Here is a 24,557-nt window from a genome sequence, read left to right as displayed (position 1 = left end):
GTGTGTGTGTGTGTGTGTGTGTGTGTGTGTGAGATGTTTATGTGTGTGTGTGTGTGCATGTGTGAACAACAACAACACCATGGTGGATGTGCATTCAGTGAGTTGTGCTCCACTCCCCTCCCAGCGGTGAAGAACCGGGCGTCAGGGATGTTCTTCCTGAACGGGGATAACATTTACCCCAGAATCCCGTTCGGTCATAGAGAAAGGCGTGGAGTGGGAGTACGGCAACGACAACGGCAAGGAGACGCTGCAGACCAACGGGCCCCTCACGCACGGAGTCCTCATCATGGTGCACGCACACACACACTCACACACAGAGTCCTCATCATGGTGCACGCACACACACACTCACACACAGAGTCCTCATCATGGTGCACGCACACACACACTCACACACAGAGTCCTCATCATGGTGCACGCACACACACACTCACACACAGAGTCCTCATCATGGTGCACGCACAACACACACTCACACACAGAGTTCTCATCATGGTGCACGCCACACCACACTCACAGTGGTGCCCTCTCCAGCTAGTGTCACAGATCGGCCTCCAGGCTGAGCGGGGGGTTTCCATTGGTTTCGCTTCGTATTTGTTTTGACCGGACATGGAGCCAGAGGCAGGACTTTGCAAGGGGGTGTGAGTGCGAACACACTCTGGGTCGTCTAGTGCGTTCATTCACTAGCCTATTAGTGTACATCTAAATGAGATGGCATGAGGTTAACACTGAGCCCACGTGTTCTGGTTTTGCTCTTTTAACAAACTCTCTGTGTCATGGTCCACTAGGTCACAAACACACACCACACACTTCTGCACACACAAAAACACACACCCTACGAACCGAGTGCCCTAGATCGGCGAGAAGTTTGATCTAACGCCCCCCCCCCCCCCTTTCCTCCCCCCTTTCCTCCCCCCTCACACCCTCAGATGCAGCTGCACGGGGACGAGGACGTGAACCTGTCCTACAAGTACATGATGAGCGTGGACCCAGTGATCGAGGACAACATGGTGGCGGAGGACGCCGCCTACGAGTGGGCCCCCAAGAGGTGGTCCTACTGCTCCAAACTCTGCGGTGGAGGTGGGTGGAGCCGCGGCCCCCCCAGGGGCCACCAGCCCCTCCTCAGGGGCCACCAGCCCCTCCCCAGCCCTCCTGGTTGTTAAGATACACTGTCCTTATCATTCAGTAACAGCTTCACAGTTACAGTTACAGTTACTCAGTTACAGTTACTCAACTACAAAGTTACAGTTACACAGTTACAGTAAAACAGTTACAGTTACATAGTTACAGTTACATAACTACAAAGTTACAGTAACACAGTTACAGTTTCACAGTTATAGTTACACAATTACAGTTACACAATTACAGTTACTCAGTTACAGTTACACAATTACAAAATTACAGTTACACAGTTACAGTTGCACAACTGTAAAGTTACAGTTACACAGTTACAGTTACACAGTTACAGTTACACAAATACCAAGTTACAATTACACAGTTCTAGTTCTAGTTCTACAATTACAGTTACACAGTTACAGTTGCACAACTATAAAGTTACAGTTACACAGTTACAGTTACAGTTACACAGTTACAGTTACACAGTTACAGTTACACAACTACCAAGTTACAATTACACAGTTACAGTTACACAGTTAGAGTTACACAATTAAAAACTTGCATTAACACAATTACAGTTACTCAGTTACAGTTGCACAACTACAAAGTTACAGTTACAGAGTTACAGTTACACAGTTACAGTTACTCAGTTACAGTTCCACAGTTACAGTTTCACAGTTACAGTTACACAGTTACAGTTCCACAGTTACAGTTTCACAGTTACAGTTACACAGTTACAGTTACACAGTTACAGTTACTCAGTTACAGTTACTCAGTTACAGTTTCACAGTTACGGTGACAATGCGTTTCTGACGGACTCTGACCCTGTACAGGTAAACAGTACCTGCGCTACGGCTGCCGAAGACGGGCGGACAGTAAGATGGTTCACAAGACGTCCTGTAACAAGTCCAACATGAAGCCCAGGGGAGACATCCGGGACTGCAACCAGAAGCCCTGCCCCCCCCCCATGTAGGCCCCCCTCCGGTTTCACATTCACATGACCCCATCAGTGTAAACATAACCTACCAGGTGTTGGTTATGCTAATTCTAGCTACAATGATCCGAGTCACCACTCACCAATCTTAGCGCTTTAATTTGTTTCATCAGTTTCAATTGGTTCATGTTGGGTTTCACATCTCTACATCACTTCTCCGTTTTGCCAAAATGTTTCAGTTTTTTTTATGCCCCTCATTTAATATTGCATTACTTTTGAATTTCACATCTCCAGAGGTTAGGGGGTCAATTTAACGATTCCTCATTAGACGGGCTGAGCCCTAAATAAGATTGAAATAAGAATTTAACATACCAAATGCAATGGATTATTTTTTAGGCTATTGGCTAGGGGGAGGACGATGAAGGTTGGATAGGGTTATATACTCATGCATGTGCACATTTATAAATGTTATGGGAGAATGTGCCGACTGGTCCTTCTACTCACTGTGTTCATTCAAACCCCCATTTGAATGAACACCCCGACCGTCTGGAAACCTAAACAAAACCGTCTAGCTTCAATTTAGAAATCACGAGAAACGACTGGAGGATTTTCCGAAGGGCAAACGTTCAGAGAGTGCGTCGTAGGGTCAGAGGTCCGGCTGAACGCGCTCGTCCCTCCTCTCTGCAGCTGGGTGACCGGGGAGTGGCAGAACTGCAGCAAGTCCTGCGGCAAGACGGGGCAGCAGATGCGCTCGGTGAGCTGCGTGCAGCCGTCGGACAACAACACCACGCGCTCCATCCACAGCAAGCACTGCAACGACGGCCGCCCGGAGGCCCGGCGCAGCTGCAACCGCCACCCCTGCCCCGCCCAGTGGAGGGTGGGGCCCTGGACCCAGGTACCCGCTCAGAGCCTCCAGCAGGGAGAGACCTCCAGAGGGGAAGGGCTCGGTCAGCGCTGGCCAGCCGGCGGTGCGACCGTCGGGCGCCAGCTGGCGTAGCTCGGCTAGCTGGCCGGGATCAGCTAGCTTCACACAAAATAAGAAGATCGATTCTAGGAACTCCCAGAACCAGTCACACCAACCGTTTAATTATCCAATGACTTCAGATCTATTTGTGCTCCTTGATTTTGGCCTTCTGTATTATTATTATTATTTTTTGGTCTAATTTTAAAATAGTTTTTGAAAGGCTACCTGTAGAAAGCATTGCTGATTACATCAGAATAAGAACCACTACAGGAATGATATTTAGCATGTGTGTGTGTGTGTGTGTGTGTGTGTGTGTGTGTGTGTGTGTGTGTGTGTGTGTGTGTGTGTGTGTGTGTGTGTGTGTGTGTGTGTGTGTGTGTGTGTGTGTGTGTGTGTGTGCAGTGTTCGGTGATGTGTGGTAACGGGACCCAGCAACGCCAGGCCCTGTGCCACACCAGGGACAACACCATCGGCCTGTGTCTGGACAGCAAGCCTGACACCATCCGCGTCTGTCGAATGGACCCCTGTCCCAGTAAGCCCTGGAGCCCGCACACAATGAGTCCTCACCTAGGGCTGAACCCCAAGCATGGACACATCGGGTTCAATTATCTAGATTGAAGTTGGGTCACATAACACAATCATAAGATCTAGCTACTGATTTTGTTTCTTTGTATTTGGTTTTCTTAACGTTTACTGATTGAAATGAAATGATAAGCATTATATTCCAAAGGACAACATGTTATAGATACCTTCTGCCCGTCTGGAAACCCAGCCTCACCGATCCTCTTCCTCTCTCCTCTCCTCTTCCTCTCCTCCTCCTTGCCTCCTTCTCCTCTCCTCCTCCCCTCTCCTCCTCTCCTCCTCTCCTCACCTCCTCACCTCCTCCTCCTCCTCCTCTCCTCCTCTCCTCCTCTCCTCCTCTCCTCCTCTCCTCCCCTCCTCTCCTCCTCTCCTCCTCTCCTCCTCTCCTCCTCTCCTTCTCTGCTCTCCTCCCTCTCTCCTCCTCTCCTCTCCTCCTCTGCTCTCCTCCCTTCTCTCCTCCTCCTCTCCTCCTCTGCTCTCCTCCCTCTCTCCTCTCTCCTCCTCCTCTCCTCCTCTCCTCCTCTCCTCCCCTCCTCTCCTCCTCTCCTCCTCTCCTCCCCTCCTCTCATCCTCTCCTCCTCTCCTCCTCTCCTCCCCTCCTCTCATCCTCTCCTCCTCTCCTCTCCTCCTCTCCTCCTCCTCTCCTCTCCTCCCCACCTCTCCTCCCCTCCTCCTCTCCTCCTCTCCTCCTCTCCTCCCCTCCTCTCATCCTCTCCTCCTCTCCTCCCCTCCTCTCATCCTCTCCTCCTCTCATCCTCTCCTCCTCTCATCCTCTCCTCCTCTCCTCTCCTCTCCTCCTCTCATCCTCTCCTCTCCTCCTCTCATCCTCCCCTCCTCTCATCCTCTCCTCCTCTCCTCCCCTCCTCTCATCCTCTCCTCCTCTCCCTTCCTCCAGAGGGTTCGTCCGACCTGAACAAGAACGGCAACATCCTGATCCAGTGGCTGTCCCGGCCCAACCCCCACTTCCCCCAGAAGACCAGCTTACGTAAAACCTCCGTCTTTAGCTGCCAGCCCGGCCTCTACAGCGGCGAGCGCAGCTGCATGCCTCTGCTCTGCTGGGGCGCTGCCCTTCTCTCTGCTGCTCTGCCTGCAGGGCTGGGCCCCGCTGGGGCCCCTGAGGGCCCCGTGACCCCCGCCTGGGCCCCGCCGATGGGCGGACGGCAAAGCTTTCGCTTCTCTAAAAAAAAATAGGGGGAAGTTGGGTGTGGAGGGGGGGGGGGCTGGTGTGTCTCTCTCTCGCACTCTTTGTCTCCCCCTCTTGTGTCTCTCTCAATGTCTGAGATGACTAACTGTGGTAGGCCTCCGGCCCCTGTGTGCTGGTTGGTTTCTCTCTCGCTCTCTCTCACTCTCTGTCTCTCTCTCTCTCTGTCTCTCTCGTCTCCTCTCTCTCTCTCTCTCTCTCTCTCCTCTCTCTCTCTCTCTCTCTCTCTCTCTCTCTCTCTCTCTCTCTCTCTCTCTCACTCTCTGTCTCTCTCTCTCTCTGTCTCTGTCTCTGTCTCTCGCTCTCTGTCTCTCTCTCTCTCTGTCTCTGTCTCTGTCTCTCGCTCTCTCTCCCCCCTCCCTCTCTCTCTCTCTCCCCCCTCCCTCTCTCCCTCTCTCAGCTCTCTCTCTCGCTCTCCCTCTCTCCCTCTCTCTCTCCCTCTCTCGCTCTCTCTCGCTCTCTCTCTCTCTCTCTCTCTCTCTCTCATCATTTAAACTTTGAAGCGCGAGGAGCGCAGCAGGAAGCGGCGGACGGTCCGAGCGGGTTTTTTTGAAGCGTTGGCTTCTCTGAGGTCGGCCGGGGGTCGGGGGGGAGAGGGCGGGAGCACGCGGCCGTTGGACAGCGGCGGCCGCCGGGTTTTTTGCGCGCTCGCCAGCCGCGAGTCGTCATGACGCGTCACGGGGCCACCGCCCCCCCCAAAGTGCGGTCGTGCTTTTTTTTTTTTTTTTTCAGGGAGGAGACAGGTGTGTTGAAATTATACGAAAAGGTATATAAATATCTATATTGAAAACAAAGAAAAAAACGTTAATAAAAACAAACAAAAAAAATTCAAGCTTTATGGTGAATGTGATCTTGTCACAATGAGGACATCTTTGCTAAAAGTGCTCATTCCACCTCCTGGTCCCATTCTGGGGTGAGAGGGGGCGCAGCGGCACCCTCTCACTCTCTCACTCCCTCGTTCCATTCCCCCATGACAGGAACTCAGCACAGGGAACAGGAAGTGACACGAGTGAAGACCTATTGATACTAGGGGGCGGGGGAAGCGATGAGGGGGGGCGACCGAGAGGGACGGCTGATAAAAAAATTGAAAATATATGAAAAAGGAGTGAAGGGAAAAGCAGGGGAAAGGAGCAGAGTGCTCAAGGCTACTCTTCATCTCTCCTCATCATCCGCCCGTCCCCTTTCGACTGTTATACTGAAGTTCAATAAATGCAGCTTATTTGTGCTTGCAGACTTTAAACAAATACATCTATAAATATATTTGTATTTATATATACCTATAAATCTAAATCTATATAAGTCACAATAATATTACTAATGTTTTACCATGAATAAGCTGTAGCTTATTTGCCTAAAACCTTTGGACTGCTATTGATCGCTTAGATCCTTGACTGTTATGTGTATTTTTTTATTGATTTTACATGAATACAGAAGAAACTATTTAATAAGGGTAAAGTGTGTGGGAGGGGAAAGACCTATATTATGCAGGACCTGGTCAGTAATGCCTCTCCATTCTCTCAGATGGAGCAGCGGATTGTTCTTCTTGTTTTATTAATGGGATAGGATCACATTTTGTCATGCACATTTGCATTCCTCACCTGTGTGTGTGTGCGTGTGTGTGTGTTTGTGTGTGTGTGATGTTGAGTGAGTGAATTTGTATGTTGAATGAATGTGTGTGTGTGTGTGTGTGTTTGTGTGTGGGCCTGACCATATCTGTATTATGATGCGTAACTTGTATGTTTCTGTATGTGTTTGTGTGTGTGTGTGTGTGTGTGTGTGTGTGTGTGTGTGTGTGTGTGTGTGTGTGTGTGTGTGTGTGTGTGTGTTTTTGCGCGTTTGTGTGTCTGTGTGTATGTGTATTTATGTCTGTCTATATACGTGTATGTCTGTGTGTGCCCTTGTGTGGTTTGTGTGTGTGTGTGTGTATGTATGCGTCTGTAAATGTGTGCGTATGATTGTGCGAGTGTCTGTAAGTGTGAGTGTGTGTGTGTGTGTGTATGTGTGCGTATGATTGTGCGAGTGTGTCTGTAGGTGTGAATTTGTGTGTGTGTGTGTGTGTGTGTACGTGCACACGCGAGTGCACCTGTAAGAGATCCTTATCATCCGGGCTTCTAGACATAGCGATCAGATACAGAAATACCTCATAAACCTTGATTTGAGAGCGTCCAATCTCGTTTTTACTTTTTGATGAACATTATCCACATGAACAATGCCTTATCTTGGATTGAATGTAATGGCATTTATCTGTGAAAGAGATGGCTTTACTCATTCAAAGTTTCACTCGGAATAGAGGCAGCTTCAAACCAACTTAACAAACTATCACCCGGCAACCATCAGACCTACCGAGGTGACGTTGGACTGATTTCCAACTACTGGGAAGGGTTTACAAAGGGCCTAGGGTATGGAAACACATGGCATCTAGAAAAAAAGAAGCACTTCAGACTTGTCATTGTATTGTGATCACATATTTCTGTTGTGACGATGTAGCGAACTATCCAAGGTTTCTGCTGGAGTTGGATCGCAAGAGACCAAGCCAGACCTAGCAGTGCGATACTGTATATAACATTGGTGTTGACTGTATTTAATAATGTTCATGACTGTTATCTTCTTACTTATGAGGGGCGGGAAAAAATCTATACTATTCTATACTTTGGGTAACTGTTTCGTGGCTTCACTGGCCTGCTGCGTGGGGCGGGCTAACGTTTGGCTAACGTTTGGCTAACGTTTGGCTAACGTTGGGGATGCATTCAGATGGACTACGTGCACTGCATCTATATGCACTTTGATTTATCAGGGAAATTTATTAATGTTTTGTAAATGTTTCATATGACACTTAATGTGCCATTCCAGTTTTTACATTGTCAAGGAAATTATGTATTTTATTTAGGCAAATACTATCATTTATGTACACTCGTCATTTATTTTCTCAGTCGAAAAAAAAAAACTGATTGACTGGTTGATTTCCAAGTAATGAAGTGTTTTACCAAAGTAACTGTGAACTTGTACCTTTCGATACAGTTGAATTATTTTTCTTAACAAAATAATATATCTATATATTGGGTTTGGGTCGTACATCTCATTGTTTCAGTTCCTGTCAAGTTGTATCAATAAAACGTTTGAAAAAGTGAACTCAATCTCTCCTTGAGGATATACACTACTACTGCTACTACGGATCATACCAGCATGGTCAGAGTATAACGCCACATAGAACTGATAATAGAGTGGCAATGAGTAAAGAAACATGTCCACACCTTGACTCTTTCATTTCTATTTCTGTTTCACCACTCTGGACTCATCCTTTGGTGTTTTCTAGTCTTTCCATTCTACCTGTCTTTCTTTCTTGCATTTTCTGCTAATAGATTGGCTTCATTACCTCTACTAATACTTCTATCTATCTACGATGTGCAAACCGATGCTCAACACACAAACTCAAGCAGACACGCATGCACACACACACACACACACACACACACGCACACACACTTACACTTACGCACAGCCTTCCCAGAACCGCACCCAGTCACAGCTCTCTGTTCTTTCCCCCAACAGGTCAGCGTTGCCATGGAGACCGAACGGTGTTCTGTCGCATGGAAGCGCTGAAGCGTCACTGCTCTCTGCCTAGCTACCAGCGCATGTGCTGCAAGTCCTGCAGCAACGTCACCCTCCTCGTACCCTTCTCCACCACCAGCTCCACCCCCAACACCTCCGCTCCGCCCGCCGTCACCACCGACCATCCCACCAGCAGTCCGGGCGTTGTGCTAAGCACCTCCACCACCTTGACCCCCACCATCACCGCGACTTTGTCTCCCATTCCATCTTCACCCTCCAACTCTAGGGCCCCGACCCAAACCCCCCTGCCCTATGCCTCGTCAACCACCTCCGTAGCACCTGTAACCTCTGCTGGCATCAGCTCCACCAAAGGCACCACCAGCTTTCCCCCCATTGCTAGCACCATCCCCACCATTCCTGACACCACCATCCCCACCATTCCTGGCACCACCATGTCCACCATTCCTGGCAACATGCCCACTATTCCTGGCACCACCATCCCCACCATTCCTGGCACCAGTATTCCAACCATTCCTGGCACCACCATGTCCACCATTCCTGGCACCACCATGTCCACCATTCCTGGCACCACCATGTCCACTGTTCCTGGCACCAGCATTCCCACCATTCCTGGCACCATCACGTCCTCTATGGCCTCCTCCACCCTTAGCTTCATGACGACTTCCCCGCTGATCCTCACTGGGCGCGTCCCTACAGGTTCAGCTCCACCCGTGCCTCCACCAGATGTGGAGGAAGGCCCTACACGCCTGACACCAATGACCACTGCCCTGGCCGCTAGAGAGCTAGGGCCCCAAAGCCCTGCACAGAGCCAGGTGACGGTCCCACCACATCCGAAGAAGAAGCCTAAGACGAAGAAGGACAATAAAAAAGCCCTGTTGCCCAAGAAGTACGGTGTTCCCAAGAACAAGACCAAGAAGGTAGCTCCTGCCAAGATTAAACCCAAAAAGAATATTTTGCCCAAACGTGTGATAAAAGAAATGGTCACACCGTTGACGACTCACAAACAAAATACTTCATCAAAAGTAAAGCCCAAAAAGAAAACGGTGCAAAAGACCAAACTTCCCAAAATTGCTAAACCGAAGACTACACTGAAATCCAAAACCAAAGTGGTCAACAAGAAAGATGGGACCAAGAAGATCTCCAAAGAGAAGAAAAAGCCTCCAAAACAGAAGAATCCAAAGAGGAAAATGTCTCCAATGGGCTCATACTACAGCACAACCACGATGACCCCCACCAGCCCAGGGGGTTATCGTTTCTCCACCATCTCCTTCAGCGCAACCCTCTCCGCCAACCCTCCCAGCACGCCTCCGCCCCGGGCCACCACCAACGTCACCATCGTTCCCAACATCACAGACACGGCCAGCGAGCATCCACTTTGGCACTTCGACCGCAGCCATCCTGAGACCAGTACTCCCAGCATGCTTCACTTTGACGAGGTCATAACAGCATCCACGGGAACCGTTTACTTTGACGACGTTGCGACGCCCAGCGGCACGATGTCCGCGGCGTTCCCGGACTCCGGCGACGCCACGGTGTCGAGTGGGACCGTCCTCTACGACGACGACGTGGTCGCCATGCAGAACCCCTACGGTGGCGTCGCCATAGTGACCGGCGGCACAACGGTGCTGGAGGATGGCCTCACGGGGTCCATCTCCCCCGGTTACTATGACGACGTCACCGCGGGTTTGACCACGCCCCCTTGGCCAGGCGATCTTTCAGAGGAATACATCCCGGTCCGGGTTCCCCTTGTTCTCGTGACGGCCGTACCCCCGGATGTTACCACCACCACCGTGGCTACCACAACAACAACAACAACAACAACAACAACAACGACAGCCACACAGAGGAGCGAGCAGAGGAAGGAGGAGAACAACTCGGTGGAGGACGTGGAGTACGACCGCGTCGTCGGCGCGGACATCGGAGACGTCTCCCGGAACAACCAGATAGGCCGGCGACGGGTCAACTTCCGGGAGCGGACCAAGAACAAACGCATCCAAGAACTCCTGGAGGAGAAGCGGAACTTCCTGCTCCGGAGAAAGAGGGGGCAGGCGGCGCGGTGACTCGGCGCCTGCCGCCGCTTGGTTTTGGTTTCTCTTATAGAGAAAAACCTCAGACTGGCTCTGAAGACTCTGTGGTTCAAACCTAGGGAAGCCACTATCTGACCAGCCCCCCCCTCTCCCCCTCCCTCCCTCCCTCCCTCCCTCTGATCAGCCCCCCCCCTCCCTCCCTCCCTCCCTCCCTCCCTCTGACCAGCCCCCCCCTCTCCCCCTCCCTCCCTCCCTCCCTCCCTCTGATCAGCCCCCCCCTCCCTCCCCCCCCTCCCTCCCCTCCCTCCCTCCCTCTGACCAGCCCCTCCCCCCCTCCCTCCCCTCCCTCCCTCCCTCTGACCAGCCCCCCCCTCCCTCCCCTCCCTCCCTCCCTCCCTCTGACCAGCCCCTCCCTCCCTCCCTCCCTCCCTCTGACCAGCCCCTCCCCCCCTCCCTCCCTCCCTCTGACCAGCCCCTCCCCCCCTCCCTCCCTCCCTCTGACCAGCCCCTCCCCCCCTCCCTCCCTCCCTCTGACCAGCCCCTCCCCCCCTCCCTCCCTCCCTCCCTCCCTCCCTCTGACCAGCCCCTCCCTCCCTCCCTCCCTCCCTCCCTCCCTCCCTCTGACCAGCCCCTCCCCCCCCTCCCTCCCCCCCTCCCTCCCTCCCTCCCTCTGACCAGCCCCTCCCCCCCTCCCCCCCTCCCTCCCTTTGAGCGATGTCAATGCCTCTAAACAGGGCTAATCAGAAGGGAGGCGCCCCGGTTCTCTTCATGGGTAATAAATAAGGTGCTAGATTCAGAGATCAAAGGCAGATGCAGATGGCTGCAGGTGTCTTTACGTGGACTTAAAAAGCAATAGAATATGCGATGAAAACAATTAAATGTGACCAGTTCAACTGCCACCATACTTACCTTACTTAAATACCGAACTTGTAAAAATGTAATTCAGTTGGCATCAAAATCTTAACAGAGAATCTGTTATCTCATCACATAAGGTTTGTACAAATGTAATATATCAGTAAATATCCTCACATTGGAATTCAGGCCAGCCCAAGACAGCAGAGAAACCGGGGCAGTAAACGTATATAAATACCACTCAGGGTTATGGTAACAGACACGGGGCGAACCAGCTCCTCTACCACCCACAGGGAGAAGGATTCCTGGCTCAACCCCTGCGTCACTTCCAAATCACACAGGAAGACTGTGAGATTTCAAATAGAGACAGTTCTCTCGCTGCTTATTGTCTATCATCTGCTTCCATAAGTATAATTTAATTTCTGTTTCTTAAGAAGTTAAGCATCATAATGATTATAAAAGCGTTATTAGCTTTGGCTAGCTTTGACTTTATCTATAGCATCTTGATAACTCAATAAGCTAGCTTGGGGGTTTATGAAGAGTACAGAGGGATTTCGTATACAATATATGTACATAAAAAACAGAACTTAATGTTTAATATATATTAAAGTTTTAAGTGCCTGTGGTATTTTGCAAATAAGAATTGTGGTCGGTCTTTTTTTCCAATGTTTAAAACAAACTGTTATTTTCCCAGGTAATGCATGTACAACCTGAGATTTGAATTTGTTGACTCAGAAAACATCATTGCACACCATGCAATCGGCCAAGTGACGTTCGTACATTAGTGACCACTAGAGGGAGACAGAGGTCCTTGTTTTGTCTAAAAGGACCATGGCCAAAGAGACACCAAGAAAAACATGATGACAAGGACTTGGCTTAAGCTAGTCATGTGTTTGTGTTGACATGGCAGGAAACGTCTAAATCCATCTCCTTTATCTATAGCCTACAGCTTAATCATGTCAACCATAAATCATTCTCACTGTTAGTCTAAGAATACGATAAAGATGGCATGAATACGTAATAATGTTGTAAAGACGAGGGTTCACAAACCACTTTGCTGAGGATTTCAGTGGAACATAAAATGCTTTGCGTCTTTGGCTTTTCTTTATCTTGTCATTTGCTTGTTACAGGAAAACTTCCGGATTTTTCCACCTAGACCCTATATTGCCATTACTTTGTTTCTAAGGGAATATTGGGGAAAACTATTTTCAGATTTATCCTTATCCATTATTGAGCGAGAACGTTGCAGCAGTAATCCTAAAAACGGTCTGCTTAGTAATCTTTTAGGGCAATAGTGCCTGTCCATGGTTTTGCCACTGACAAATTTATGAAAGAATCCGAACAGAGAAATAAAATGCAACACTTATGCTTGATTCAGTCTGTTAGTTGAGTGAAACCAAGTCTCGCTCAAGGAGAACCGATCTGAAAACGAATCGTTGCAGGATATTGACAACACTTTTGTCCAACACAACAAGCTCTCTTCTTTCCAGCTCTCAGTCAGCAGTTTTCCTTTAACGTTGTAACTTTGACCTGTAATATGGACCTCCAGTCAATAGATTAAATGGTATTCAGGAACGAAGCCCCACAGCAGTACTCAAACACTCATTTGTGTGCCTCAGTTGGTTCATTCAGTGTTCAAAGCGTGGATCTATTGAAGCGTGACCACCGCTGCATTACTGCAACCCCAAGGAAAGTTCATAAATCCTAGAACTATTTACTGCGTTTGTGGTAGTAGTCAAAGTCTGGTAGGTGCTTGGTTCTTCATGGCGATTGTATACTCGCAAGTGTATGAGTAAAAATAGCCCAGTGTAAGAAGGAGAAGAAGGATTGTTATTTATTATTTATTTCATTAATATTTTATTTGTTTTTTACAAGAAACGAAAAAGCGATATTTTAAATTATTACGGTAAAAATAAAGATTTGAGGAATGGTTCATTCAGCCACTGTCATTGACAATGCAATTGACTGAAACAGCTAAAGCTAGAATAGGCAATTTATTTAAGAAGCCTTTTTTTCGCATACATAGGGAAATTCTCTTTACTTTGCGACAGAAATGAACACTCAATGCTATCGTGAAGACAGACAGTATCTATGGCTGTCTCTTGGCTGAAATGATGGCCTCCCTGTCTGTCTACCCACCCAGCCCGGCAACAGGCGAGCACTTCAACCAGGCGTTACGCAAGAGCGAGTCTTTCACAACGCTAGGCTGACCTATCGATACAGACACGTGTACCTGTGGGAGTGGAGAAAGAGAAATCCAATTGTGGCGTGTTCAAAGTTTAAGTGACCTAGAGTGAGTTTTTGAAGACTTGTTGGTGCTGCTGTGTCTTGGGCTTCCAATTTACTGACACATGCCAGTCCTTTTGAAAACAGTGTCTACACTGTGTGTGGTCTACACTGTGTGTGTGTGTGTGTGTGTGTGTGTGTGTGTGTGTGTGTGTGTGTGTGTGTGTGTGTGTGTGTGTGTGTGTGTGTGTGTGTGTGTGTGTGTGTGTGTGCGTGTGTGTGTGTGTGCATGCGTGTGTGTGTGTGTGTGTGTGTGTGCGTGTGTGTGTGTGTTTGTAAAAATAGATGAAAGAATAATTCAGAGAATGTGATAGTTTGGCCCTAGACCAAAGGAGGTCACACCACAAACACCATTCGATCCACAGATTAGACAAGGACACTTCTGTCCTATGACTACCCTTTGATACACACAATGGGCGCTCCTAACACGTATCCCAAAGGCCAATGTATTCAACCGCCACTTTTAACCCATCAACCCGTTATTAAGTGTTAATGTACCGATGAATGCCAATTCAGAACCTTTCATTTTTCCATCATCTGCATTGTGGGAATGCAAATAGTTTTGGGATTGCTTTTGAAGATAAATAAACTTCAGTCAGTCTCGTTCAGCAGTTTCCACTCTGAAGTAATTAACAACTCGTGGCTTGGTTTCAGGCTTGGCTTGGGAGCATCCTTGCTGCTTATGGAGGGAGCGAAATCACACTTTGTTATGACCTTCCTATTCACAGTCCATTTCCTCCAACGATCATTATCGAGTCCTCATTTGACTGCGACTACACGTTATTATGCAGCCCTGAGGTAAAACCGTTATGAATAAAAATACGCAAAAATAAACCAAGGGTTATGACCCTTGCCTCCTGCACTTTACTACCTCGGGGTTGCATGTGGCATGAGGCCCAGGAGGTAGAACGGGTTGGCTGGTAACCAGAAGGTTGCTAGTTCAATCCCCGGCCCCTCCAGGATGAGTGTCGAGGTGCCCCTGAGCGAGGCACCTCACCCTGACTGGTCCCGACCAGATGGCTTTCGCCTGCGTGGTCGACACCACCATCGGTTTGTTAATGTGTGTATGAACGGGTGAATGTGAGGAGGTATTGTAAAGCGCTTTGAGTGGCCACTGGTTAGAAAAGCGCCGTATAAATGGAGTCCATTTACCATTCACAACATCAACACCTCATCCAAATGACAGTGGGACATGTATACGTTTGTTAAAGACCAGGAAACTGCATGCAGACGCAGGAAGGCAAGCTGATGATAATCGGTGTAAAGTGTCAGGAGGGCTGGGGCCATGGAACGTGTCCTCACAGGTTACACTGGCTCCATGGTGAGCCAGTGACTCACCTTAATGACACAAACTGACGGTTGGCCTCCACAACGTTCATGCGTACTGAAAGGCTGGGTCTGGCACAATGGCCTCTGTGGTTCCACATCGAGCGGCCGCTGCCGCTACGCCCTCCCATGTGACCACACCAGCGCGGCTCCACGTGCACACCCCTCACCTGCCTGCAGGGGCTGAGCCCGGCTCATCAAGTTAGCAGCTCTCTTTAGACACGTCTCTATTTCATGTTTCCTTGTCTGCTGTTATGTAGTTATGTAGCACAGTGGAATCCGATCCGTGCCTGTTTGGCATACTCCAGTACCTGTATTACCCTTCTCTTTAATCGTTTCTCTCTGTACCACCTTTCTGGTGCTTTCCTTCCTTTTATTATGTTCAATAAATATTGTGCTTGTTCTCAATCAAATATTCTGCTTTCCATGCCTCTCTCTCTCTCTCTCTCTCTCTCTCTCTCTCTCTCTCTCTCTCTCTCTCTCTCTCTCTCTCTCTCTCCTCTCTCTCTCTCTCTCAATTCTCTCGCGCTTTTTCTCTCTCTCTCTGCCTCTGTCTCCATCAATTCAATACAGTCAGCCAATGGTGCTCCGTGTCTATTTTTAGAACCAGGGAAGGAGGGCAAACCAAGAACAAACTAGGTGGAGAGAGAGAGAGGGAGTGAGTGAGGGACAGAGGGATAGAGAGCAAGAGAGGGCTGGAAAGCAGAGAGAGAGAGAGAGAGAGAGAGAGAGAGAGAGAGAGAGAGAGAGAGAGAGAGAGAGAGAGAGAGAGAGAGAGAGAGAGAGAGAGAGAGAGAGAGAGAGAGAGAGATGGAGAGAGAGAGAGAGAGAGAGAGAGAGAGAGAGAGAGAGAGAGAGAGAGAGAGAGAGAGAGAGAGAGAGAGAGAGAGAGAGAGAGAGAGAGAGAGAGAGAGAGAGAGAGAGAGAGAGAGAGAGAGAGAGAGAGAGAGAGAGAGAGAGAGAGAGAGTGAGTGAGTGAGGGACAGAGGGAAAGAGAGCAAGAGAGGGAGAGAGAAGGAGAGGGAGTGAGAGAGCAAGAGAGAAAAGATAAATGTGCCTTCTACCGCTGGCTAGTGGATAGATAGCAGCCACAGTAGGAACTAGAGCAGCACGGGAGGACGGCACGCTGCAGGCTCCAGACCCTCTCTGAAGCACAACAACTGGGGACAACTATTCCCCCACACTACTCCAACCATCGCTGACCGACTGGGCAGAGCAAACAGCGGGAATTGGCTCGGACAAAGGGCGAGTGTGAGCAGGTGAGTGTGAAATCCAGCCACGCAGATAAATAAACACACAGCAGAAAAATATAGAAATCTAAAAGCCTAAAAACAGCACTTTATGTGTATCATGGGTAGTGTGGCAAGTGTTAACATGTTACAGGATCAGTGTTAACTATGATCCCAGCTTTTGCTCAGAGAGTATTTCCAGGGCTGTATGCTAAAGGTGCGGCCGCTACACCTTGGAGGGAAACTGGGAGAGGCTGGCATTTTGGGAAGGCAGGTACTATTTTTGACACAGGCTGAGACGGAAATACATCTCAGGCTGCACTCTGGGGTTTAACGATATGGGGTTACATAAGAAAAATGGACTGGCACATTTTGTGGCCGGGGGTATTTCAGATCCTACTTTATTTCCCGTTCCTGTGCTGCGTTTGCTTGTATTTGTGTGTTTTTACTGGGATCAGGAACAGCAGAGGAGAGTCTATGTCTTAGGACCGGAAAGCTTCCAAAGCACTGTGCACTTCCACTGTGGTCCCCGTGATAAGACCATCATTAAAGATACAAGCCAAATAAAGTACCAGTACTAATTCAAAACACACTTAAAACCTTTCATGTCATAAGATTACGTCAGATACAGCTATTTTCATCATATAGGACGCCGGTTAATGAATTTGATAAATTCGGCGATTGCAAACACGTCTGAAGTGAGTAAATTAGGAAATGAAGACTAGACGAGATTCATATCAGACGACTTAGCTTAAACAACTGTCTGCCCTGAGCCGCCCCTCCTTTAGTGTTCAGACGAGATCTGGACACTAAAGAATGAAAAGAAATGTCAATGCCATAAATAAACAATACAACTCCAAAGGAAGCCATACCGCCCCGAGCCCCACCGGCTAACGGGGGCTCTGCCCGCTGCGTCCTCAGGCATGAGGCCCCGCTCCAGACCGCTGAGCAAGAGGAGGCTCCAGCTGCCGACCATCAGAGAGGGCAGCGAGGAGGTGCCCCCCCCCCACCCCCCCGCCTCCGTCTGCTCCCAGGACTACCTGCTCTCCATCTGCCACCTGGCCCTCCCCACCTGCCCGTCTCCGCCCGGCGGGGGGGCCCCCGACCCTCTGGAGCTGCTCTACGGCGGGACGGCCCTCTCCTCCTGCTGGGAGGGCGGCGGCGAGGAGAGGAGGAGGAGGAGGAGTGTGGGGGGGCAGAGCGGGGAGGAAGGCCTCTCCGGTTGGCGCGGCGACAGAGACGACCGGGACGGCCGCGAGGGGAGGCGGCGCGCCCGGGCCAACAGCGTCCCCCGCCTCACCAGCCCCAACTGCCCCCCGAGGCGCAAGGGCAGCTGCCCCGAGGTGCACCCCCTGCCCGGCCCCCAGACCCCCGCGCACCCCCCGGCCGCGCCCCCAGACGGCCCCCCGGTCCCCGAGGTCAGAGACAGTCCGGAGGAGGAGACGGGGGGCCGAGGGGAGAGGGGGGGGGCCGAGGAGGAACAGGATCCCGGGGGCAAACCCTCCCTCCTGTCCCAGTGGCTCTCTGACTGTAGGTCAGCGTGGAGGGTCAAAGCAGGCGTGCTGCCGGCCATCGCTGAGATATAGGCCGGCCCGCGGCACGCAAAGACACTCTGTACTTAGACTCCATTCTTATTGTTTGTTTTTATATGTGTCGTTTCGTTCAGAGGTTGAGAAGAGACAACATGCAGTCTAACACTGGTCGATACAGCTGTATGAAAGGGATATCGCTTGCCTTAATACATAATGATATCTACATGTTAATATATATTAAGGCAAGCTTATAGCTATATATTGTTACTCTTGCCTGTGATCTGTGATTGTTTTGCTTATATACTCTGACCAACTCGTGCTTGGCTTATGCCAAAATGAAATCTGAAATCTGCAAAATCATTTTATACCCTGGGTGCCCTGTGGGTCAGAGAGAAATAATGAAGGAATAAATAAACGATCGATTTTGATACTCTTAAACCATCGAGGGTTGAGTGTGCGTTTGCTTGCCGGTACGGACAGCTTGACAACACCACCCCTTGCATCTGTGCGGGTGTCCGTCGCCGTCGTTCCTATGGTAACTGTTGAGGGCGAGCTGGGTTAGTAAAAAAAAAAAAAAGAATAAAACCTTGATTCCAAATGCAGAGTTGGCAGGCTGGCGAGCGCACGCACGCCAACACCCCAGCATCTTCTTTGTTTAGCCCTTTCTTGGAAAGCGTGAATCACCAACATCAGCGCACAATAGGGGACTCGGAAACCTTACACAAGCCCAGACGGCCACCCAGCCGGTAAACCCAAGCGCTCTCCGGCTGCTGTTAGTGATACCACCGCTAGGGGGCAGCCTTGGCTCAGATTCTCATTCGTAATGTCATGTATCCACGTAACGGTGTGCTTTGGAAGAGAATACTCCTGACCTCCAGTGGTCAAAAGCAGTCAGCTCAGGCAGAAATCCCCCAAAGGCCTCAGCTTGGTTACCAAAACAACCAACGTAGGCCAGAATATTCAGGTAAATTCTACTTAATATCCAACACACAGAACATCAATAACGCAGACTAAATGTTGACATTTTGAAAGCAATTAATACAAAATAAACAACTCCTGTCCACGTCCACAGTGACCTATTAAAACAGCAAGTGCCGGGCAGTCAAAGTCCAATGAACCACCTGGGTCAGAGTGAAGGTTGAACTTTTAAGGGAGTCATGCATGCTGATTGTTCGGACTGCACATTTAACAAAACATGTTTACTACACCGCCATTTCACCATGTTTGTGAAATAGACAAATCATCAAAAGGGAGATAAGAATGAATGAAGCCTCTTTGTGTGTGTTTGTTTGTGTGTGTGTGTGTGTGTGTGTGTGTGTGTGTGTGTGTGTGTGTGTGTGTGTGTGTGTGTGTGTGTGTGTGTGTGTTTGTGTGTGTGTGTGTGTGTGTGTGTGTGTGTGTGTGTGTGTGTGTGTGTGTGTGTGTGTGTGTGTGTGTGTGTGTGTGTGTGTGTGTGCATTTGTGCATTTGTGCATTTGTGCGTGTTTGTTCCTACTCATGTTAAATACAAAGACAAAAAGTATTTGCCGACCGCATCCTGCCATTGATTCGCCTGTCTAGAAGGTAACCCCCCAGTCGGCTGCCTCCCCACATCAGTGAGGTCATGGCTTCCTGTTCTGTTACACGGGGAAAGGGTCGCGTGGCTGGTGCTTGCAGATGCCAGTATTAGCATTGTTGGACTTATCATGATACAAGGATCAATGACCCCGACAGTTTATAATCCCACCTAAATTGTTAAAAAACAATGAGCTCTTTAAAAAGAAAAAAAAACTAGATTTCAGCGTGGCCAAGGGATGACTTATCTATTCGATATTTCGATTTGGACTTTTAGGAACTGAGGTAAATAAGTTTGCGCAAACTTGTCGTGTTTGACTTACTCTGCGGTCCACAAGACCTAGTCGACCCCATCATGGCGTAAAAGGACGTTTGATCGATGGAAAGCTCCATCCCCATCTAATCTAATGAACACAGATAGTGTAGGACCGTTATTAATTATTAGACAGTGACAGTCTAACAGTCTAACAACAGGACTGTGATATACTGTATAAATATCAAGCCATTAAAAACTTTGTGGCAATAGTGGCAGTAAGGCTTTAGCATGATAGAGTCGTGGAGTTGGGATTGACGTGACAGCCTCTCATTTGAATTTTGTATAAGTAATTCTCTATAAAAAATTGTAGGCTAAATTTCCAACCCTCTGCGGACTGGAGGCCAATGCTCTGCTGCCGGTACCGGTCCGCGGCCCCGTGGTTCAGAGCCCCTGGTCTGAATGACCAACAAATAATTTTAAGTTATGGTTTGATATCACGCTGACACTCAGGGGAGGGACTAGCACAATCCAACATGACCTAAATATGTGTCAACTGATAAGATTGAAAAACGTCAGAATGGGTCAGGATCTACACACCAGGGTTGCTAGACTGGGTACCCCCAGCGCATTCTGCCGGCGATCAAATTTGGCCTGCAGAAGGGTCTGGAGAAGAGCAATACATTTCTTTCTGCTTCCAATACCTTTTTGCGGGAGCCAATCACCAGGCGGGCTTTTCCCTCTGGCGTGCTATTGGTTGGTTTAACACAATGACGACAGGGAAGCGACAGCAAGCATCCAATAGCGTGCAGAGTCGTTTGAACTAGGCCCGTTGATCACGCCTCTTGTGCTGAAGAAAATGACAGCAGCCTCCCCAGACCAACGTGCAATCTACGATGGAGCTCGGTCTGGCTACAGGCTACAGGGTTGCTGTATTTGGGATGGATAGTCTTCTACAGTCAGTGGCGAGGGTGGTTGATTGCAAGGTTGTTTAATCCCAGCCGAACTTTTCTGAGTTTGAATCCCAGTATTGACAATCTTCCATGAGTGCAGATCCAGTATTGGTTGCTTTGGATAAAAGGCTCGGATCACTTATCACACGCTTTGAACCTCATCCCTCGAACAAACGGACGTTATCAGTGGTGATCTACCCCAGGCTAGCAGAGGCCTACTGCTATAGTAAATATGTATCTAGTGGCTTAACCCTATATATGTAGGCCCATTAACTATAGTGAGTATAGCAATAGTTGGCCTACAGAATAGATAAGACAGCACTTTGCTTATCTGGAATTAGGTACAAAATAATTTAAGGATAAGCCAAACCCAGCTTTGGCAGCAGCAGCATTTCGGCCTCAGAGTTTTAAACGTTTGATAGGAGAGGCGATGGTAAAGGGTTAAGAAACAACAAAAACACATTGGGTTAGGAGCAGATGAGACGAGGTAAAGGGTTAAGAAACAACAAAAACACATTGGGTTTCATAGGAGCCAGTGGTAATGGGTGTTGTCAAAACAAAAACAAACAATTATTTTAGGAATTAGGGTGTCCCAGCAGAAAGTAAGAGAGAGTAAGAGAATTCCTGTGTTATCAAGGAGCATCATTGGGTAGCCCTGGTACAAAGACTAATGGCTTTGCTTTATTGGTTTTGTTCTTGCACTTATCAAGATGTATGCAGAGTTCCTGTACTGACACACTCATGTGAGGAACAAAAGCACTGAGCGCCTCCCGGAAATATAACCCCTGAAACATTGATGACCATGACGTTCTTAAGGTCGCCAAGTGCGTTAGGGCCTGCGAGGGCACTGGTCCTTGAGATGAGACGCTTATTGAGGTCAATATCATTTCTTGGAGAGCTTTCAGAGAGTCAAGATATAAGTAATATAGTTAACATATGGACTGCATTTATATAGAGCTTTTCTAACCAGTGGCCAATCGAAGCACAATTTTTCCTACCAACATAAAGGAGGAATATGAATGATTTGATGCATGACAGTTCTGGTACAAAGTAGGCCTCAGCTTTGGTCAAGTTTGCCCTGCATGACTGGAAACCACCTCTTCCCTTGACCCAGTTCTACTTTTTCAACAAATGTCATATTTCTTACGAAAGACAGATCCTTTCTCCAGCTTCACAAATTCATGAGAAAGGGAAATGAAAACAAAAGCTTCTCTGATGCTTTCTAACCCATCGTTTGAGTTAGGGGCGGGGGTGGCGGGGGTGGCGGGGGTGGCGGGGGTGCAGATGCGGGGGGGCGGGTAGGAGGGTGGGGAGGGGGGGGAGTTCTCGATCGATTTCCTGTAATGCGGCTTCTTCTGAAAAGTGTGAAAGTGGGAGACACGAGCGGATGGGACATGCAGTGGAAATGAGACGCTGGTCAAAGTTCCACCAAGCTCTGAATACCACATTATGAATATCCGTTTGAAGGCCAACATCTAGACGGAAAATGCATCATCATCTCAACCTTTTTTTTCCAATCTGTGTTAAATGTGTGGGAGGTGATAACTGCTATTACAACTAATCAAAGAAGTTCCAACCTTCTCAAAATACTCACCATCACCGATGTCACTTACTTTGGTGGGGCAACACGTAAGATGTCTAGGTGATCCCTAGGTAGCCAGGCACTGCTCCGGACTACCTCTCATTTTATCATAGCCTTTTTGAATCCTGGCCCATTATTAGACTTCAACCTGATATAATGCAGTACTTTATACTTTGCGCTTTGATCTTGTTCTACGTTTTTGACAAAACTATGGAGTTTAATCATCTGGAGAAGAGATATTTCGGTATCACTTTACATTCATTAAAATTAGTAAATGTGTAAAAAATTATGAACAAACAATAGACTAACATTTAATGAAAGGTTAACTAATGGTCTAGCTATCATTTACTAATCGTGCCATGTTCACTAAACATTACATTTAGAGTTAGCGTTAACCATAACCCTAACTCTAACCTTAACCCTAACCTCAACCCCTAGTGCTACATTATAATGAGAATTACTGCAATCACAAATGTTAATTCATGGTTAATAAATGTACCATTATTGTAAAGTGTTACTAATATTTCTTGGCCGACAACATTTTACTTCTGGAGGACATAATAAACATAAAACAACAAAATAGCAACACTCATATTACATTTTCCATTTTCAGATAAAATAAATGTATTTTAAATATATTCATATTTTTGCTGTTGTCGTTTTAGCCAATGATATGGTATCAAACATGCTTACATTTCAATATTGGAATTGTATGGGGGTGGAGAATATGAAATTAAAAGCAGGAAATAATCTGCAGCCAGAAAGTAAACCTTTCAGACGTTTGACTGGCCGCAGCAGTTTCGTTTTCCACGGCCTGAAGAATTTCCCCTTGCATCACTACGACGAGTTGACTTCACTTTCCGTGAAGGAGATGGATATAAAGAGACCCCGATGGTTCATCCTTCACAATCCACCTGTCTCTGCTGAGTCCTGAACCTCCTAGTCCTCTCGCTTTGCCTGAAAGACCAAGACAGCACCAGTGACCTTGTGAAGCCACAGAAGAAGAGATGAAAGCCACCATGTTCAGCCTCATCAAAGTCCTGCTGCTCCTGAGCCTGCTGGCATCGCTCTCCAGCGCCCAGAGTGAGTACATTACGCTGGTTAAGCAGTTTATTGTGTGTGTGTGTGTGTGTGTGTGTGTGTGTGTGTGTGTGTGTGTGTGTGTGTGTGTGTGTGTGTGTGTGTGTGTGTGTGTGTGTGTGTGTGTGTGTGTGTGTGTGTGTGTGTATAGTACCTACCTTATATTCTGACGGGTCATATACATTGTGTTAAATGGCTCTCTTTCTTTGCTGGTCATGGGTTGTATACATTGTTTTAAAGTGGCTCTCTTTCTCCCTCTTTTCTCTCGTTTCTAGGTCCTCGGACAAACCGTTGTCTGTGTTCATCCCTCCAAAAATCTATCGGACGAAATGTACAAATGATCAACTTCTACGAAGCAAACACTTTCTGTGACAAACTGGAGATTGTGTAAGAATTCTAAACTTGTTTTCTGTGATCCACTAATACTTGGAGTTCTAGGGACACTAATACATGCAGACATGTTGTCCATGGCACATAGATTGTAACTTGGGATCAATTAATATACTCACTGTTAGTAACCTGTGTAAAGCATGCTGCTTTTAAATGAACCATTATTCTATCCATTATTGCCCTCTATATCTGGATGTATAGTAGGAGTATGTGTTGAAATAACAAAAAAAACGAAATAATAACAATAATAACTTGATATAATGACTAAAATAGAAATTGTCTCTCCTCTCCATCAGTGTGACTAGGAAGAATGGAATGCGGTTCTGTCTGAATCCCAACTCCAGAGACGGTCTCTACCTGTAAGTTTACAGCCTCCAATACGTCGATAACAATATACAATAGGCCTACATCATATCTAAAATTAATAAACTTGACTGTCCGCAAGTAAAGCAACATCGCATTTTAACCAAGACAGTAACCAAGAAAGTACCTAAAATTTCTTGTCAAATGCTTTCAATGATCTCATCTTTTTTTTTCTCCTCTTTGTTTCGTTTTGTTGTTCTACAGTCAAAGGAGGAATAAAGACTCAACTCCTAGGTCTACAACCCCCCCCCAGTGAAGCCTCAACAGAGTGGTTTAATCCACACAAACACGCCACTGAAGAAAACAATGTCAAAGCACAAGGGTTACTTGTTTTTGTTGTATTATAGATAAGCTATTTTGTTCCATAGGCCAAGTCTACTTTTTTTATATCGTGCGTTGTGTGTATATAACGTGTTGTACTATAGTCCTTCTTTGATCTTTAATGTATAATAAAATGATGAATACATAACATGTGTCTGTGTTTACTTCTGTGATACCAGTGTTATTGCTATGAAATCAGTTCAGTTTCCTTGCGCCATTTGGTGGTTAATTATGGTGGTACACCTACTGGCATATACATTCTGCGGTAAAACACGGTGAAAAAATGAAGTATAATAACAACAAGCCAAAACTATCTGCTCACACAAGTACCATGTATATTTATATTTAGGGCACATGGTGTCGTAGTGCTGGACTGTCCAGTCACACCAGCTCTGGAAGGGCGTATCTCGGGATTGGAGGCTCATAGGCTGTCAATCTATTT

At 47.8% G+C, this 24,557-nt stretch overlaps 3 protein-coding genes across 5 annotated transcripts; all 3 read left to right on the top strand.

Annotated features, from left to right (window-relative positions):
• The first annotated feature begins 34 nt into the window (after positions 1–34).
• On the top strand, positions 35–10,589 carry LOC115552548 (mucin-5AC-like). Its single transcript, XM_030368747.1, is given in 8 exon segments — positions 35–177; positions 179–289; positions 930–1,080; positions 1,950–2,085; positions 2,738–2,945; positions 3,417–3,546; positions 4,492–4,581; positions 8,347–10,589. Coding segments are annotated over 8 exon segments (3,045 nt in total). The 5' UTR covers positions 35–39; the 3' UTR covers positions 10,428–10,589.
• A 5,199-nt stretch (positions 10,590–15,788) lies between these two features.
• Positions 15,789–18,062, top strand: si:dkeyp-72g9.4 (uncharacterized). Of its 3 annotated transcripts, none has more exons than XM_030368806.1 (2): positions 15,789–16,117; positions 17,009–18,062. In XM_030368806.1, exon 2 carries the CDS (start codon positions 17,011–17,013, stop codon positions 17,671–17,673), a length of 663 nt encoding a protein of 220 aa, XP_030224666.1. In that variant the 5' UTR covers positions 15,789–16,117; positions 17,009–17,010; the 3' UTR covers positions 17,674–18,062. The 3 variants fall into 3 exon arrangements, with proteins under 3 accessions (XP_030224666.1, XP_030224668.1, XP_030224667.1); XM_030368808.1 differs by having other exon boundaries at positions 15,789–16,357; XM_030368807.1 differs by having other exon boundaries at positions 15,789–16,655.
• Positions 18,063–21,752: 3,690 nt separating this feature from the next.
• Positions 21,753–24,263, top strand: LOC115552581 (growth-regulated protein homolog gamma). The gene is made up of 4 exons (XM_030368814.1): positions 21,753–23,044; positions 23,317–23,428; positions 23,728–23,790; positions 23,999–24,263. The coding sequence occupies exons 1-4, from the start codon at positions 22,969–22,971 to the stop codon at positions 24,048–24,050; spliced, it is 303 nt and encodes a 100-aa protein (XP_030224674.1). The 5' UTR covers positions 21,753–22,968; the 3' UTR covers positions 24,051–24,263.
• Positions 24,264–24,557: the final 294 nt, after the last annotated feature.

This window comes from Gadus morhua, chromosome 10 (genome assembly GCF_902167405.1).
Source record: "Gadus morhua chromosome 10, gadMor3.0, whole genome shotgun sequence".
In the NCBI taxonomy this organism is placed as follows: Eukaryota; Metazoa; Chordata; class Actinopteri; order Gadiformes; family Gadidae; genus Gadus; species Gadus morhua.
This window is presented reverse-complemented; position numbering and strand designations above follow the sequence as displayed.

Excerpts from the sequence above, each read along its gene's own strand:
- si:dkeyp-72g9.4 (XM_030368806.1), top strand. The coding sequence starts at position 17,011 with ATGAGGCCCCGCTCCAGACCGCTGAGCAAGAGGAGGCTCCAGCTGCCG.
- LOC115552581 (XM_030368814.1), top strand. The coding sequence starts at position 22,969 with ATGAAAGCCACCATGTTCAGCCTCATCAAAGTCCTGCTGCTCCTGAGC. Across the intron at positions 23,429-23,727 it reads TGTGACAAACTGGAGATTGT|TGTGACTAGGAAGAATGGAA; the intron begins GTAAGAATTCTA and ends CCTCTCCATCAG. Across the intron at positions 23,791-23,998 it reads TCCAGAGACGGTCTCTACCT|TCAAAGGAGGAATAAAGACT; the intron begins GTAAGTTTACAG and ends GTTGTTCTACAG.